Raw genomic sequence first — 19,416 nt, 5'->3', positions numbered from 1 at the left:
ACCTGCAACCCCTGATTCTTGGGACCAGCACTCTAACCACTGAGCTACAGGCACCTATAAAATAAAATAATTGAAAGTATGGTATATGTGCTAGAAGAGGTGCTAAGATTGATGAAATAGAATAGAAAATCTAAATGCAGAGCCATGTCTGATGTACATTAGTGTAACTGCATATAATAGTTTGCAGTCGTCCCACAGTATACACAGGGATTAGTTCTGGAACGCCTGCATATACCGAAAATCAGTGCATTCTCAAGTCCTGCAGTTGACTCTGCAGAGACCACATATGGGAAAATCTGGCCCCCCATATGTACTGTATTTTCCATTGGCATTTGGTTGCAAAAAAATCCGTGTGTAAGTGAGACTGTATTTCATTGCGTCTAAGATGCCATTGATTGAGAGCACCATTTTATGTTTCTCCAAGAAAGGGGGGGAAAAGGATTTCAATTAACTATGACAAGCTATCAATTGTAAAATGCATACTCATTTCAAAAATACTAAAATATGAAAAAATAGTAGCCGAAATAAATAGATAAAGTGACAATTCAGATCATCAGAGAATGGGTAAATACTCAGGTATTATAATGATCCAGTAGCAATGTGGAGAAAGAATTAAGTTGGATTGTAAAATTAAATGTCATACAATGAATCTTTTAAGCTCCTGGGGAAAACATAGGTTTGTACATAATCCTAAAATAGGGAAGCCTTTTTAAAAATCAAGGCATGATCGTTGAAAACTGCAGAGATGATTATTTGGACTCCTTGAAAATCTTCCTCCTCAAATTAACATGATTGACAAATGACAAGTCCAAAATAAAAAAAATATTTGCAAGATAGGTCACAGGGTAGGTTTTACATATTAGTTGACTCAGGATGCTAATTTTCAAGTTAACAACATCTGATCGCTGAGATTATGGAAAAGGTAATTTGTGAGGTCTTAGAAAGCCAGCTAGTCCAGTCAGCGTGATTTCCAGTGATGGCTTCAATGCTGATCAGCTCTTAAGCTGCTACAGTGACAACCTGAGATGACGTCTGTAGCAGCATTTTATGAAATGACACTGTCACTTTACTCCCTCTTGGTTTTTCCCTAATGTGTTTCAATATGGTTTTAGGATTATACTTGTTAATTGGTTTTTGCTCAATGGTTTTCTTTTATTTTTGGTTCTGCATGAATCACTTTGTTTTTATACATAAATAATTCTGATTTGGGGGCGGCGCCTGTGGCTCAGTCAGTAAGGCGCCGGCCCCATATACCGAGGGTGGCGGGTTCAAACCCGGCCCCGGCCAAACTGCAACCAAAAAATAGCCGGGCGTTGTGGCGGGCGCCTGTAGTCCCAGCTACTCGGGAGGCTGAGGCAAGAGAATCGCTTAAGCCCAGGAGTTGGAGGTTGCTGTGAGCTGTGTGAGGCCACGGCACTCTACCGAGGGCAGTAAAATGAGACTCTGTCTCTACAAAAATAAAAAATAAAAAATAAATAATTCTGATTTTGTTTGGCTTCCTAGTAACATGGCATCTGAGATTAACAGTTGTAAATTTTATTACTTACTCTTTCTCCAGTCTTTCAGGTAGAGGTTGTGAAAACACTATTGTAAATGTGCCCAAGCTTTTAATTTTCTTAAATGAAGAGCTTCATTTGTTTGCTATGAACCTTTTCTATAGCCTTTTTTTTTTTTTTAACTAGGGTATTTTTGTTTGATAGAAGTAAATTTTCTAAAGGGTATGAAGACATCAATGGTTTTATCATGAATGCTGTATAAAGATGGCTGTCCTTTCTATTCTCAAAGGAGAATTAAATTATATCCCTAAACAGATCATTTGTCTTCAGCACCAAGTTTAATTAAGTCTGTGTCTAATATGGGTGTACTTTAGCTGTTCTGCTCTGAGCTGTGGTTGTTATAGCAGATCCTTGATATTTGTACATTTAACATGGCATTTAAAGAACTTCCAGTAATTCCAGAGGCATAATTTAATACCTCTTCATATATTCACTCAGTGAATTTTGACTGAGGCATAGATTTGAACTGCTAGACAGTAGACTCACTTAGCTCGTTTATCCTAGCACACTGCCTGATGCTCACGACTCAGCCCCTCTTTGTTATTTTTTTCTTGCTATGTATGCAGTAATTTTTATGAAATAATAAAAAAAAAAATCTTGTTTATAGAAGTAGGAGAAAAATTCAGTAAAGCTGAAAGGCAATTCCATTGTGATGTGAGGATAAGGGCATGTAACATATGACTCTTAAGAAAATGTGATTTGGGAGTCAGCCAGAAGACTAATATAAACAGTTTCGTATTTATAATTTGGGGGTTCACAAAGGTTGGAGGGATATAACCCTTGTGTTTTGGTTACCATGCATGGGACATGTGCTTTTAAAGATAATGATTGCTGATTGCCATTTTCCTGGCAATGTCCAAATTCTGTCTGTTTAAAGTGGTCCTTGATGGTGGAGCGACTGTTAGAGAAGTAATCCCGGCAGCACTAATACAGAGAGAGGAGCATGTAGATGTCTTTACTGTTTAAAGTAGACGAAAAAAAGGGCAAAAAGGGGAGGACAGATCATTTCTCAAGTTAAAAATGAAGAAAATGCACACCGATCATGATACAAGATCTTAATACATCAAGCAACCTTGCATCACCACAGACTCTGACATCTTTTTGTGCTTCAGGAAAAAAGGGGTAATAGACTATGGTCTTCATGGAAAAATAAGTAAGCAGTCAGGTAGTCCTTCATCAACTCAGAAAACATTTTTCGAGTTCCAGCTCTATACTAGGCATTTTGCTAGCTGAAGGAGAACTGAAAAAAAGTAAAATAAATCTCTAAGCCTAAGATATTTACAGCTTAGAAAGAGAGATGGAAATCAAATCTACCGTGCTATATCAAGTGATAATGTTAAGGGCATAGAAAAGAGAAGCGCCTGCCTTCCTGTGCGTGGGAGGCCTCCAGCAGCTCCTGGTGAAGGATGTGTGAGGATCAGCCAGTAAGACAGGAGGGAGGGCAGAGGGGACCAGTGCCGCCTGTGGCAAAGCACAGACAAAGCTATGAGCAAGCAAGGTGAGATCAGACAACTGCCAGCGCTGATCTGAGAGGGAAAGGGCGGCAAGGTGTGGCAAAAAGAGTGTCCTTTGAGGCCAGGCTGAGCCAGGGGTTGAATTTTAGATCCATACAAACCAGTTTAAGTGGCTTTCAACAAATAATGCAACCTTTCTGAAACTCAGTTTTGTCATCTGCAAAGTAGGGTTGATCACCACTACATTGCAGTATAAATTGTGAGGACAGGAGGTCATGTGGCTACCTAACTATTTAGCACAATGCCCATCCCACAGGGGCACATGGTGGAAGTCTGTTGTTGAATATTCAGAGATAGAAGTGATAACAGTTGTTTTACCCAGAGGTAAGCTGGGTCGTCAAACTCCTCACAGAGAGACCAGGAGGCTCAGAATCCCCATTATCATTTTCTTCACATCTTACTAGATGTGCTTTTATTTCTAAGTAAATTGTCATTTTATTTGCATAATTATTTGCAGTATCCAATTATTGATGTATCAAAAATTGTCTGCAAATATGATTCTCCTGATATTTGAAATTTGAGACTGTCTATGTGAATTGCCTGCTTTCTGCATTCTATTTTATATGTAACTGTGTTTTTTAACTTCTGGTTTCTCAGTAAGGAAAGGCAATCTGTGTGACCCAAAATTCTGATGTGCATCAAAATTGTTCTTTTGGCAAATGGACAAAAATCCAATTAGTTTCCAAAGGACAAATTGTCTTTGGGGATTCAACTGATTTAAAATTCATGACTAAGTCTGGAAGAAAATAGTACTCTAGGATTTTTTGAACACAGGCAACGATGTACATTTAGAACTATGTGAACCAGTTTTCATATAAATTCTGTTTATTTCTCCCAGTTGTATTTGTGGGGGTTCATTTCCTTATGTGGAGATGCCACGTGTTCCAAAGAAAAATATATATGGCAATCTTTGGCTGTGTGTGTTAAAGTAAAGAAAAGCCGTGATAATTAACCATAACATTTGGTCACTTTTTCGGATCGTTATAGGGGTTTGCCAACTTGTTAATAAGATGGAGGAGAATACTGGCAAGGTTAAGCCTTTCAACCGAAATGATGAACAGTTTCTGGAAGCTTTTGTCATCTTTTGTGGCTTGGGGATCCAGAACACACAGATGTATGAAGCAGTGGAAAGAGCCATGGCCAAGCAAATGGTCACATTGGAGGTGGGCTGACGCTGGGGGGTCTCTAAACACTCGCTGTTACGTTTCCCTCATGACCACTCACGGTGAACTCAGGGTGTGTTTGTGTTCTGCCATCATGTCCTCACAGAAATCATATGATGTAGATGACGCCTTGGAGTCCTCATTTTAAAAGCGAAGGAAACAATGTTTTAGAAACTTGTCAAAGGTCATCTACGACCAAACCAAAACTCAGGCTGTCCCTGAGTCCCCTGCTTTTTCTGTAGTTAGCAATCTTTGGCTTTAATAATCCCTTCACACAAATGATGATTGCCACCACTGTAGCCTCTCTGCCCCTCCCACTGCCTGAGCTTCCCCATCTTTCCATGAGAACAATTGTGCAAAGAAATTAAAAAAGAACAAAAGCATGAGGCCTAGACACTCCTAAGAGAGTTAGAAGTGAGGGGGCAAAAGTCAATGAAAAGCAAGAATAGTTTGAAGTTCCTGGACTAGCTAGCTACTTCAGACTCAAAAGGTTTCAAACTACAGATTTATAAACTCCACTTCTGGAGATTCTGATGCAGTGCATTTTGGGTCGAGGCTGGGAATCTGTATTACTACAGAGTTCTCCACCTCCCCCGTAGTGATTCTGAGGCCTGAGGCTTAGGGGGCCTGACATAGGCAGGCTCCTTCCCATGTAGGACTAGCCTGCTCACGTGAAGTCCGTTCTTTCCACATATATATCTCAACAACCACCTTGAAGATGTTCATTTTGTATAACATGAAATTTCTGACATCATAGACCATTTAGGGAAATAGACTTCAAAGGTACAAATGTCTCTACTAATTTATATGCCATTAAGAAATACATTTGAATGTTTGCCAACTCTTTTCTAGTTGAGGTCAGTAAAAATTAATGTATGGGATGTAACATTTCTTTGAACCCCACATAAATAAATACCTAAGCTGAAAAGCTAGAAAGATATCCCTTGTACTTCAAGTTTTACCAGTGACCAAGATGGCACACTTACTTTTTCAGCTGAGTACGTGACACCAGCAGGTTAGCTACAGTATTATATGAAAGACTGTGTATGACAGACATAATGAATCATTTCCAATCTGTTTCAAATGTGTATGCATACATATATACATAAACACAAAAACATATAGTTTAAATATAGTTTCAATTAGGTCCATACACACATACCTATACATGTGCACACAGAGTTTGAAAATGCATAAATATATATACATATATTGTATGTGTGTGTGTATATATATATGTGTTTTGGGGGTTTTTTTGGTGTTTTTTTTTTGTTTGTTTGTTTTTGTTTTGCAGTTTTTGGCCAGGGCTGGGTTTGAACCCGCCACCTCCAGCATAGGTGCCCTACCCCTTTGACCCACAGGCACCACCATATATATATATTTATTATATATATATATGTATTTTTAATCTAATTTTTTCTGATTTCATGGTTTTGCACTGAAGAATTGAAGCTATCAATTAGAAATAAATTTTCCTCGTTTGATTATGGAAAGTTTCAAACACACAAAAGTAGAGAAAATAACTCAATGAAGCCCCCATGTACTCATCAGTCACCTTCAATAATTACCAACCCAGGACCAGATCTCTCCCTCCGTTCCCACACTCAGTCCTCCACACTCTTCTTCACCGCTCATTGGAGTATTTTAAAGCAGTTCCAGACATTATATCACTTTGCTCAAAATCTCTGAATGAGATTTACTTCTATTTTTACATAATAGCTCTCCTTTTAGTTAAATGTAATTTATTGATCACAGATGTAACCTCAACCAAAATTTTCCTGTCCTGATGAGGCCACTGGACAGAAGCCAGGGACTCAAACCCCTCAGGTCTTCTTAAGGGAGTGAATTATTTAGACCTGGAAGTCATGATCATTATAACAACAATGAAAGCAACAATGACAATAAAAATAGTTAGGCTTTATCAGATGTTTCCTCTGTATTCTAATGCTTATGTGGGTTAACAAAATTAATCCTTTTACTCTATGAGTGAGGCGCTATTTTTATCTTCAGTGTGTGATAAAAATACTCTTATAAACTTTGTCATTTTTTAAAAATATTTTTGTTGCATTGCACTTAATGTTAGAATTTACTCATGGTCATAGCATTAGCTTTTTTCTACCTCTGTGGTCTCAACAGCAACAGGTTAGGAGCCATGACCTGTCAATTTCATGTGCAGGATCTAATGCCTCCAAGTTTCCTGAGGTCTCCTAGTGATTAACGGTTCCAATGCTAAGGCAGATTTGATGTATGTAGCACAGTATGATAAATGTTCTGAATCACAAGATAGTAGGCATATATACTATTTGGTTTTAGATTTTAAATTTGCTTAATTTACTCCCCATTTAAAGTCTGAAATGATTTACCTTGTTATCAATGATTTTAAAACTTTTGAGGTTTTTTGGTGAAGTAATTGTGATCTCTATCAAAAATGAACTTTATTAATAGGCATTTTAAATACCACCACTACCTTGGTTTTAAAAAGTGTCTAAAATATTATCACATTTCAGATTGAATATTCCTTATCTGATATACGTGGGTCCTTTCAGATTTCATACATTTTTGGCTTTTTGAATATTTACATTATACTTACCAGTTGAGCATTCCAAATCCAAAAATCCAAAATCTTGAATGCTCCAGGATCTGAAATTTTTTGAGCACCAACTTGTGCTGAAAGGAAATGGTCATTGAAACTTTTCAGACTTTAGATTTTCAGATTTGGGATGCACAGTCTGTACCCAGAAGTCAGTTTTAAAAGTGGAGATTATGAGTCTTAAGTTAGTAAGAAAAGAGGAAGCCTGACTTTTTCACTCTGCAAGGTTATGGAAAGTATAGTAGGTTAGGAGTTAAGAGCTGGGTCCTAGGCTGCCTTGTCTTCTCACTAGGTTGAGCTTCCAGCCAAGTCCTGAGAATCTCTGAGTCTTAGTGTCTTCAACTAGTAATAGGTGGCTTTAGAGGCCAATTCTGTGAGGGTAAAGAGATCCTTAAATCTGCATGGTGTTATGTCCCAGCCATGCAGTTTTTCTGTATCAATTCTACATGGTCGTAGGACTCAGCTGATAGCTACTTCTAGACTACTTTCTTTCCAAATACCAACATTAAATGTCAGTTTATGCAAAGGCTTTTTTCCCCCCTAATTCTGTACTCAAGCAAAAAATAACTAAAGTCAATATTTTTATTAAAAAACAATTCAAAATAAATTTTCTGCCAAGTTCGAGCCAATAGTTATTTCTAGGCTGCCTTATAAATAATGTGTTGTCGCAGTAATGTCAGGATGAAAGTCACAGGAGTTTTTCTTGAACGTGAAGAGTATAATTTTTGTTTTCCAAACCAAGCCATGGAATCCAAATCTGGGGTTTTCACTTTGGAAGAAAGCAACAAATACGATTTGACCTTCTAAGAAGTCTAGTTACCTTTCCCAGAAGTTTTAGCAGAATTCCCAGCCTCACATTCCAATCTAGCAAGTTGGTAGTTTCTCCCATGTAACCTGGCCTTGTTTTCACATTCTGCAGGTTCTGTCATATCACGCTTCAGCAGCCGAGGAGGAGACAAGAGAGCTTCAGTCTTTAGCGGTAACTCCTCTTTCTTTTCACAAATTATTCACTCTAAACATCTAATTAAGTACGCTTTTCTCGGTATGTCTAGTTCTACTAGCAGTGTTCCCTTAATCGAATCTGGTAAATATGTAAATGGACACTCATAAAAATATTTAATCAACTCTACTTTCTTGCAAGGGTGCCAAGTCATTGATAGTACAAAGCAAAAGGTATTAAATATATTGACTTTGTCATACTTTATATGATTCTGATTTTATTTCCAGTAATTTTTCTGATCTTTAAGTCTCAGGTCAAAATTAAGTTTAGTTTTTATTTCCTGGGGAAATAGGGACTATAACGTGGTTGTCTGGGGTAATTTTTGTCTAGAGTAGTGACAAAAGAGTTACTGATAACCTACTCTGCCTTATCAAGAACTAAGAATGATTTTAATTTCTGACCGTATGGCTTATGAAGTGCTATTTGAAATTAAGTTCAAACGGGGTCAGTTCCTGAATTTTCATCGAGCATATAACAAGAGAAAAGCACACTGATATCTAAGTAGATAAGTTACATGTCCTAATTCTTGATTGGGAATGGCTTGGTTGAGATTAATAAAAATTTGAGGCACTGATACATTTGCAGCCAAGACTGGCCTTCTGAGTTTAAATTAATTTTTGTATAGATACGGTTTATGTGAGATGTGATGAGAGTTCTGTAAGAATGGAAAGAATGTGAACAGATCATTGAGATTCTTTTTCATTGCCATCATCCGCATCATAGCTCACCTCATGCTAAATTCTTTTCTCGTGTAAACTGAACAACTGTGTTCTCATGCAAACTTCATAACTATGTTGTGAAGCGCACACTGAAGCCTAGAGAAGCCGAGAGGCTTGCTGAAGGTCATACTGCGGTGAAGCAGAGGAGTCAGGATACAAGTTCCGTCCACCTCTGGAGCCCGTGAGTCCAGCACTGTGCTGTTAGAGCGGCCAGGGAGAGAGAAGATGAAAGATGATCTAAATGTTTTGCTCTTGGCAATTCGAAGAATGATGGTGACATTAATTAATAAAAGTAGAACTATGAAGAAGGTAGATTTGATCTAGGGAAAGTTAAGTTTGATTTGCTGGTAGAACAACCAAGTGGACATCTGCAACAATCAGAAAAGGCAGGACGCCAGAGTGCTGAGGAGTGGTCAGCACTCGAGGTGAGATTTGGGAGTTATATCCTGTGACAGTGAAATCACAGCAGTGGACCAGATGGGGAAGAGTGCAGAGAGGTGTCTCAAAGACTGCCAAACAGAATTTATCCCCTGGAAAGATGCGTATTGAGGTGCTGCAGGCACTGCAGGGTTATGAAGTTAGTTCTAAAATGAAGGCGAGGTTACACTCTGCTGAGTGCTTGTAAATAAAAACTAGCAAGTCATTTGTAAAGATAACACTTTAAAAATCACAAGGATATTAAATTTTGTTTTTTTTCTTTAAAGATAATATAGTCTTGGGCGGCACCTGTGGCTCAAAGGAGTAGGGCGCCGGCCCCATATGCTGGAGGTGGTGGGTTCAAACCCAGCCCCGGCCAAAAACTGCAAAAAAAAAAAAAAAAGATAATATAGTCTTTTAGAATAGTTTGAAAATTACCTTCTCAACTATATTTATAATTTTAGCAAGAGAAAAACACTTTAGAATAACTGAAAATTGTTCTATAGAAGTATTGTTCAAAACCAGCTGTTGTTCTATTTGGAAAATAGATTTCTGACAGCTGCATTGAGAAATGGAGGGTTAAATAGCTTCTGGGTCAAGTAATTTACTTAAATTGGTTGAACGTCAGCAACTGATTTGAATTCTAGTTTTCTATCAACTGAATAAAAATTTCTGTACAGCCCCAACTACACAGGTGTTCCCATCATCCAGCAATTACCCAAATCGCTGCCTTGGTCACGTGTCTATCTCAATTTAAAACCTAAAATAATTTGAAAAACTGTCAAATATTTTAACTTTCATTTAAAAAAATTTCTTCTTAAGAGAACTAAATATACTTACATGTACACCGTGCCTGTGTCCAGAAAATGTTCCCTAGTCACAACAAAGTAATTATTGATAGGAAATTCAGAATCCTTGTTTTTTCAACTTGTTTTACTTGCGTTTTTAAGCCTCATCTTAAATATAGCCTTTTCTTGCCTTAAATTTGGGTGTAGCGGAAATTGACCTTTAAACTAAACATTTTGCCATCTACCTGTCAGTGATCCTTAGTCACAAGTAGTTGAGGTAATAAGAAAAGACTCCAGTTGGCCTGGTTATAGTGATTAGAAAGTTGATTCATTAAAATATCAGAATGTAATAAATGCTTACTTATTATCTGAACAACCAGAACATTTGATTGATTGACAGGCTTTTCTGCCTTGCTCTCTGATATATATATAATATATAAATAATTATACGTTAGGGATTAGTTTTTTTGTTTTTTTTTTTCGCAGAGACAGAGTCTCACTTTATGGCCCTCGGTAGAGTGCCGTGGCGTCACACGGCTCACAGCAACCTCTAACTCTTGGGCTTAGGCGATTCTCTTGCCTCAGCCTCCCGAGCAGCTGGGACTACAGGCGCCCGCCACAACGCCCGGCTATTTTTTTGTTGCAGTTTGGCCGGGGCTGGGTTTGAACCTGCCACCCTCGGCATATGGGGCCCGCGCCCTACTCACTGAGCCACAGGCGCCTTTTATATTTTATTTTATTTTATTTTATTTTTTTGAGACAAAGTCTCGTTATGTCACCCACAGTAGAGTGCCATGGCGTCACAGCAACCTCAAACTCCTGGGCTTAAGGGATTCTTTTGTCTCAGCCTCCCAAGTAGCTGCCCACCACAACACCTGGCTTTTTTGCAGTTGTCACCTGACAACCTTACAGTTGTCATTGTTGTTTAGCAGCCCCAGGCCAGGTTCGAACCCTTAAGCCTTGGTGTGTGTGGCTGGCGCCGTAACCACTGTGCTATGGGCACCAAGCCGGGATTATTTTTTTTAAAAGAAGAACCTCTCAAAATGTCATGGAATCAGTGCTAATTTGGTTCAGTCCTTATAGCTTTTACATCAGGTTCTATAAATGTAGGTGAAACATCTAGAAGCAAACTGAGACCCTTTTGTTATCTTGATGGGTCTGCTCAGTCAAACCAACACAAAGAGGCAGTATTATTACTAACAAGTATTTAGGCAGTATTTCTGCAGAGGGGATTCATCCTCATCCTTAAATAGTGGGAGATATTCTCTGAACAGTCCTTTGGACTTCACTTGAGACATTCCTTTTTATAGTCATCTATAGCATTAACTGGGCTACATTTTTCCCATCAGCAAGGCCTATTACAGGGTGTCCCAACAGTCACCATACATAAGGAAAATGGGAAATTGTAGCTAAATGTATCTTTATTTACAAAATATTCATTACATAATTTTACAAAATATTCTGTGTTGATTGCCTCTTTGTAAAATTTCGTAATGAATATTTTGTAAATGAAAATGCATTTCGTTACAATTTCCCATTTTCCTTCATGTATGGAGACTTTCGGGACATCCTGTAAATTCTTTTTTTTCATTCTTCCTGCTTTCATTTGTCAAGCTAAACTTACCTGTTTTGCTTTGACTTTCCTAGTGGATTACTTTAACTGCTAATCTTAGCTTCAAAGTATGAGGGACACCATTTTTGAGCTTCCTATGTGTTAACTACAGTGTATAATTCTAAACACCTTAGTTTTTTAAAAAACTTTATGTGTGGAACTCAGTAACCAAGATGTTATATAGATCTATGTGTATTAGCCCCAATTATAGTCATAAACTTATTCTAAAGTCTTATTTATAAATGTATGCATACCTTATCAGAATCTCTTAATGTATGCCTTCTTCATATGATTTTAGAAAACTGTAAACTCATTACCAAGTTTTTGGTAGCCTGTGCCTCTTCTCTATTGAGATTTAAAGGGATCCACTCGTATAATGTTAGAAAAAGGAAAAATCATATAGCACGTTGATATTGTTATTAAAGAAAATATACTAGTTCAGTCCTACCTATGCCTTACTCACCTCTTACTGCCTGTAAGAATCGGTTCCATATATTGAGTTTCATTTTCACTTCCCTTTATATAAGTAGGTTTCTTTCTCATCTGTATTTGGATTCACTTTCCCCTCAGAGAAAGATAAATTCTAGCAGGCTTGTAAACTAATTTTGTGGTTTCTTCTTTACAAACATATTTCTTATGCATGTGAAAAGTGGAGAAAGGAGGTAATAGCCTTCTCTAAAGTGTAATATAATGGCTATCAAAGTGGCTTTATTCAAAGATCTAAGGCCAGGCTCAGTGGTTCATGCCTATAATCCCAGCATTCTGGGAGGCCAAGGCAGGTGGATTGCCTGAGCTCAGGAGTTCGAGATCAGCATGAGCAAGAGTGAGACTCGTCTCTAAAAATGGCCAGGCATTGTGGCGGACACCTCTAGTTCTACCTACTTGGGAGGCTGAGGCCAGGGAATTGCTTGAGCCCAAGAGTTTGAGGTTGCTGTGAGCTATGATGCTATAGCACTCTACCGAGGGCAACAAAATGAAACTGTCTCAAAAAAAGATGTAGAACTAAACTGCTGCCCATGAAAAAACTCCACATGAGGTAGGGGTAGTAGTCAGAGCTGAAAAGGAGCTTAAAATACCTGGCGGGGGACCCCCTCCTAGCAGCCACCAATACGACCCGTCAGATATATTAATTCATCCCTGAAAATTTCCTTTAAAAAATGTATCGAGATTGAAATCTTCTTTCCTCTTAATATTTATGCTAAATAAATATCAAGGATTGATATAACAAAATGCAGTGCTTATAAAACACTGAAGCTAATTGGAAGAATTTGACATTTTATGGAAAATCAAGTTCAGTGGCTGCTCTTCTTTTCAGACTTATATTAATAACTAACTTTCTGCATAACGAGCCTTTTCTTAACTGTTGGCTATCAGGCATTGTTTCCAGTTTCCATAATTTTATTTTGACTCTTGAGATTTGATACTCCAGACCTAAGGCAGGCAGAATGCCTTTGATAGCAGCTTGACCTTTTTTGTATAAAGATTATACAATTGAGCAAATTGTATGGCCATGTAGCCACACATCGGTATTTTTTACTGAGGTTGCCAGAGACTTTGCCACAGGCTAAATATAAACCTTCTGCATGAGGCATCTACCCAAAATAAGAAACTCAATAATTTAATTTAAAAACAAGCATTGTATTTGCCCTAGTGTATTATTTTCCATACACACATGCTTTATGGGCTTCAAGAGGAGACTATACACTTTATAAAGGTATTATTTTCTATAAAAGTTCATTTCTCTATTAAGTAAACAAGAAGGTACCCTTCATATTTGTCTAAAAGGGAAATACCTATGTCCCCTTTGTTGTATGAAGGGTCATGATAATGAGAAATAGTTGAACGAAAGGTCCATTATTTGCCTTTAATAAGACATTGATAAAGCTCAGGAAAGATTCTTTGACTGAAAAAAGTGGTTAAATGTGGACTTACGTTCTCTATGATTGTGTGGTTAGGGATAGCTGTGCACACTGCCAACATACTTCTGTTACTGCACTTAAAAAAGTGTGGATTTCATTTACTGATGTGTCTGTCTTCTTCACTGGGCTATTAGTTCTTTAGTCAGAATAATAATAGCTACCATTTAGTGATTGCTTAAGAAGAATCTGGTTTATGTGTCATTTTGAATGAATCAATTTATTTACTTATTAATCAGTAGATTCCAGGAAACTCAGATTATAATCTAGCATTTTTTTTTTTTTTAGACAGAGTCTCACTTCATCACCCTTGGTAGAGTGCTATGGCATCATAGCTCACAGCAACCCCAAACTCCTGGGCTTAAGCAATTCTCTTGCCTCAGCCTCTCAAGTAGCTGGGACTACAGGTACCCACCACAATGCCCGGCTATTTTAGAGACGAGGTCTCTCTGTGGCTCAGGCTGGTCTCAAATCTGTGAGCTCAGGCTGGTCTCAAATCTGTGAGCTCAGGCAATCCACATACCTCAGCCTCCCAAGTGCTGGGATTACAGGTGCGAGCCAACGTGCCTGGCTGTACTGTAGCATTTTAAAAAACACAAATCAGGGCGGCGCCTGTGGCTCAGTTGGTAAGGCGCCAGCCCCATATACCGAGGGTGGCGGGTTCAAACCCTGCCCCAGCTGAACTGCAACCAAAAAATAGCCGGGTGTTGTGGCGGGCGCCTGTAGTCCCAGCTACTTGGGTGGCTGAGGCAAGAGAATCGCTTAAGCCCAGGAGTTGGAGGTTGCTGTGAGCTGTGTGATGCCATGGCACTCTACCAAGGGCCATAAAGTGAGACTCTGTCTCTACAAAAAAAAAAAAAAAAAACACAAATCAAATTCCTTCCATCCTTTCAATAAGATTTTGCTTGTTTTTTCTTTTTTCTTTTATTTTATTTTTTTTTATTTTTTTTTTTTTTGTAGAGACAGAGTCTCACTTTATCGCCCTCAGTAGAGTGCCGTGGCGTCACACAGCTCACAGCAACCTCCAACTCCTGGGCTTAAGTGATTCTCTTGCCTCAGCCTCCCGAGTAGCTGGGACTACAGGCGCCCGCCACAACGCCTGGCTATTTTTTGGTTGCAGTTCAGCCGGGGCCAGGTTTGAACCCGCCACCCTCCGTATATGGGGCCGGCGCCCTACCAACTGAGCCACAGGTGCCACCCTGCTTTTTTTTTTTTTTTTTTAGTCCTGGGTTTCCAGGGTCCTGGAAGTGAGAGAATCAAGCTTCAATGACTTTTAAGGGAAGCAGAAATTGAATTTTTTTTACATTATAATATTGGAATTTTTTGTGCAAATGAAAGGAGAAATTAAACTATAATTAAAATATTTCAAAAGTAAATAAAATGAATAAGATGAGAGAAGAAGGCCTATACCATATTTGTTGTTTCTGCCACAGTATGGTTCGTTACTAATAGTAACATGTGTTATAGATTCTGCCAAATTAAATTTATACAAAACATTTCTACACAATATAGAGAACTAGTTAGGTGCTTGATGAGAAGAAAAAAGCTATTTATTCATTCAATATTTGCCTCCTACCCGATGCAGGTGTTTTATTAAGTGTTCCAAATATAACAAGGAAAAAACAATCTCATTTAAAATAATAATGCAATATTATATCATTACAATCAGAAAAAAAGAGCTAGGACTGTGAAGTATAGGGCCTTTTGAAATTATATAGAATTATGTTTTACAAAGTGAGTGGTCCGGGATACTTGTAGTTATCCAGATCTTCCCAGTGTTTCAATTCCATTTCTTGGTGCTCCTTTCTAATGAGGGTTCTAACTTTCACGTAAGAAATGTGGCAAGTCTGTGATTTCAGTTTATACTTTAATTCAGTGATTTGTAGAATAAGACTGCATCTGGGTTTTGGCTACATCTATGCTATGAGAAATAGATCATTTTAGGGAACCCACAAAAACTTTAGTTTTTCTGACTATAATTTTAGCTAAAAATTTAAAGCCCTTTATTTTCTTCCATTAATTCCTCCAACATGGCAAGACACGGCAAATCCACCTTGTAGTTTCTGCCCATCACACTGTTATATGGCAGTCACCACAGGATCCTCAAAAAGGTATTTGTTCAAAAGTGATCCTTTAATTGACTGTTCAGAGCCACGGACTCCTCATGACCTAGTCCTGATGCCGTGGTTCTCTAATTTCAGCCTTCATCAGAATCACCTGGAACGTTCGTTCTAACACAGCCGACCCCACTCCCAGGGTTTCTGATTCAGTAGGACTGTGTTGAGACTCAAGAATTTGCATTTTAACAAGTTCTCAGATGCTGCTGCTCCTGCTGGTCCAGGGAGAGAACTTTGAGAGCCACTGCTCTAATGGCAACTGATCCCCTTCTGCCTTCAAACCTACCTGATCAAACATCCAGTCCCAAATCCCTGCCCCTGAGAGTCCGTTGCCTGCAAATGTTTTTGTTGCCAAATACAATATCATCAGGGTTCAATTACAGATAATAAGAAGCTATTTTAGCTACTTTAAGCAGAAAATAATTTAGCTCATTGCTTTAAAGTCTCATTGGACAGGATAGATGAATGACCCAGGAAGAAGTCCCAGAACAAACTGCCAAGCTAGCTCACTCTGGCAACTTCCATGTGGCCAGAATCAGAAAGCCACCGGGCTATCTGCTCCCTACAATCAACCATCCAACATAACATGGAAGTCAGAAAACCACTTCCCGAACCACAGCTCCAGGACTGCATTTTGCCCTCTAAAACTATACTCCCCCCACCAAAAAACAAATTGGTTTTCCCATGTGGCAATGTGCTTGTTTGAAATTTAAGTATTACTCAGGTAATACTTTATTAGAGAAACCAAAATCCATCTGGAACCCTAGCTGCAAAGGAGTCAAGGAAATACATATTTTCACTTTCTAGCCTCTTCGGGAAATGAAAGCTTACTAGAAAAATGTTAAAATAAATATTAATTGAGTCTTACTATATATGGAATCTATCACAGGACTCGTGAATGTTTCCCTGATGCAGCTGAGACATACAAAAAAGGGGGAAAGAATTAGTTATATGAAAACTTGGAAGTATGCTTTCCATGCAGAGGAGAAACAAAAAGGCTTGGAAGTGAAACAGACAGTATTAACTAACCTTAAAAGCAGAGGAGAAAAATATCAACACCTTCACACCTGCAAAAATATATATATAACAAGTTCAGGGAACTCAGCTTTTTATTTCGAGCATTATTTCAGTAAGAAGAGAGGCTAACCCTCTTCTACAGGCACAGTCTAGGGTCTTCAGTTCAGGTCAGGAGTTGTGGACTATCCCTTGTCCCACTTGTCAGGAAGCAGGATCAAGAAGACATATATGGAATCAAGCATGAAAAATGCACCTTAACCCTAACTGCCAAGGTGCACCCATCCATTTACCTTAAATGCTGAGAAAATCAGAGATAGGACAGTCCCCAGCAAAATTCAGGTGCTACTCACAGTATAGCATTTGGTTCCAAAGTGAGAAGGGAGTTAGGAAGTGCAGGAGCCCTGTGGACACAGAAAAATGTACCCTACTCAGAGAATATTAAACCGGAGAGACAATCCAGTCCGACTTCCTCATTTTATAGGTTTGAGAAAGTAGGCAGAGAGGTCCAACATCTTTTTCTTACTCAGGGTGACAAAGTCAGTGAACGTCAAGACTAGAAACCCCAATAGCAACCATTTATTTTTACCCTGTGCTTTGTGGTGTTTTATGATCTTTCTATGGCCATCATCTAATGCTGAAATGTAAATGTAGCTGATTTACAATTTTTTTCAGTTGGTGATCAGTTTAATACCCCATTTTCCCGAAAATAAGACCTACTCACAGGAACGATAAGACGTCCCCTGAAAATAAGACCTAGCGCATCTTTGGGAGCACACCTTGAAATAAGACACTGTCTTATTTTCGGGGAAATGGGGTATTTAGCTCCTTATCAGTCAGATGGTATTTAGAACAATTAATTTGGATTTAAAATCAAATTAACCTTTTTATAACTCTGCTGCTTTAACCCAATGTAGCCCTCCCCTCAGAAATAATGCCAGTTTCATTCTTTAACCAGTGAATTATACGTCCAGAGTTAATTTTTTTTAATTTTTGCAAGAATGGTGAAAAGGAGACCAATGTACTAGAAAAGACGTCACAAAAAGGTAATGTAAATGAAAAAATTTCTTTAAAGACTCACCAGAGACAAAGTAGTTTGTTTAGTAGTTCCAGTAGCAGACAGAGTTTAAAAACCCAGAAGAATATACACAGATATACCATAGAATTGTCAGATTAAATCTTGAACCCAATGAGCTTGGTCGATTTTTTTGCATTTCATATTTGCTAAATTTGACAAGAATTAAAACTATAGCAGTACAAAGGGTTAACTGTATTTGAATTAAGCACTAAGAAATCTAAACTCTGTTGCCTGAGAATTTACAGGCATTGTGCTCTCACGTCGAGATATAAACAGTATTGAATGGTATTAAATGGGGTCATAATTCTAGTAGTTTTGAATTGGATTATTCAACCATAAAAATATATATTTATATTTCTAGAACCTCATTGTTGTATACTCTTTAAAGGCTCTAAATATATTATTTCTGTTAGTCTTCCAAACCAAATTGCAGTAAGTTGTATTATCTCCAGAAAAAATCAGACTCAGAAATCTCACTTTGCAAATTGTGACAAATAAAATTGTCACTGAAAGGAGAAGCTGTGAAAATCTGGAATTGTATATACGTGCCCTAACCCAGAGGCACCACATACTTTATTTCCTGCTATTAGTAAGATGTAGAATATTTTGTTTTATAAAATGGTAAATAAAAATGAAAGATAATAATACGTTTTATTTAAAAACTGCTTTTATCTCAAGCTTTTCCAAGGCAAACAAATTAAATTCTCCTGTGATTGTCAAAGAAGAGATTTAAGTGATTTCTGACTTTGTTAGGACTTGGAATCTGAACCTCTGTATCACTCACTGACTACAAGGAAAATGTTTCTTAAAGAAATGTTTGCATGTCCCCACTGGGTCAGCTCAGAGAGTTTGAGTCGTGGTGTGGCGTTACCAAACAAGCGAAAGAAAAGATTCTTTCCCCTTAGTAGAGAGAAGTTGGGAATTGGCGTGTAAAATAGACAAGTACAAGCTGTGTTGGCTTCTATCCTGTAGCTTTTAGAATATCCTTTGTGGAAGGAAGTAAAGAAAACTTCCTGCTATAAGAATAATGATGCCCTAAGGAAAAAACATCTGTTCTCTTGTGGAGAGTGCATCATGTTTTAAGGAAACCAGCTGTTAATCTGCTCAGAGTTAAGGTGGTCTTGTTCCCACCTCCACACTTCCTGAGCCAGAGGGGCTGCTCCTTCTCTGATGTTAGAGGCTGGTGTAAACAACTAAGGCCTTTCTCTAAACTTTTTAATTCCTCTCCTATTTCAGCCTACGCATTAGCCTATGGAACCGACTTAACAGAATGCATATTTTCTTGTCATTTTGGTCTTGAAGAGATTCTTAGTGAGAATCTTAATAAAGGGATTTGTTCTGTCCAGTTTGGGTTTGATCCCCTGGGGGATCTGGAGGGCATAGGTGACCTTAAGGCCCCGGCTTCCTCCTCCTGGGTAGAGAATGAAGAAGGTGATGTTCATTGAAAGTTTAAACAAGTCTGGTATATGTGAGTGAAATCTGAAGGCCAGGATCGAAAGGAGATTGTGCACGTGTCCCCAGGTTTGTGAGCAAACCTGCAACTCTAGAATATTCCATGAGATTTTATGATTTTGACTGTTTTACTTCACAAAAAGATGGAGGGAAGTAAAGCAAAACAGTGATGTCTCAGATATGCCTAGGAAACTTAAACCTGGCTCAGATTTCTTCATTTTTCTTCCTCTGCCCCAAACCAGGTAAAAGCCTCTTTTAGATGGGTTAATCTCAGCAGGGTCTGGCTAAAATAGTTATCAAAGTGCTGACAGGGCTTAGGGGTACAGTGGGGAGGCAGGGGGACTCTTGCAAATTCCCGGCCCACAGGGCCAGCAAGAGAGCCAAAAAGAAACATGGGGGTCCAGCTTCGTGGAGAAGTCAGGGCTCCTTGGCTCTGTCTGGTTGTTGCTTCATGGAAATTGGGGATCAGGATAGCCTGAT

At 38.4% G+C, this 19,416-nt stretch overlaps 1 protein-coding gene across 3 annotated transcripts in view; it reads left to right on the top strand.

Annotated features, from left to right (window-relative positions):
* The window catches only part of PDE5A (phosphodiesterase 5A), a 139,741-nt gene that overhangs the window by 81,427 nt on the left and 38,898 nt on the right, over window positions 1-19,416 (top strand). For all 3 annotated transcript variants that reach the window (XM_053573011.1, XM_053573154.1, XM_053573088.1), the window contains 2 exons: window positions 4,058-4,233; window positions 7,743-7,802. In XM_053573011.1, coding sequence (XP_053428986.1) covers window positions 4,058-4,233; window positions 7,743-7,802 — 236 coding nt within the window. The remainder of the gene's footprint in view (window positions 1-4,057; window positions 4,234-7,742; window positions 7,803-19,416) is intronic.

The sequence above is a fragment of the Nycticebus coucang genome, chromosome 1, assembly GCF_027406575.1.
Source record: "Nycticebus coucang isolate mNycCou1 chromosome 1, mNycCou1.pri, whole genome shotgun sequence".
NCBI lineage: Eukaryota > Metazoa > Chordata > Mammalia > Primates > Lorisidae > Nycticebus > Nycticebus coucang.
The sequence above is the reverse complement of the archived record's forward strand: the minus strand, read 5'-3'. Positions and strand labels throughout refer to the sequence as shown.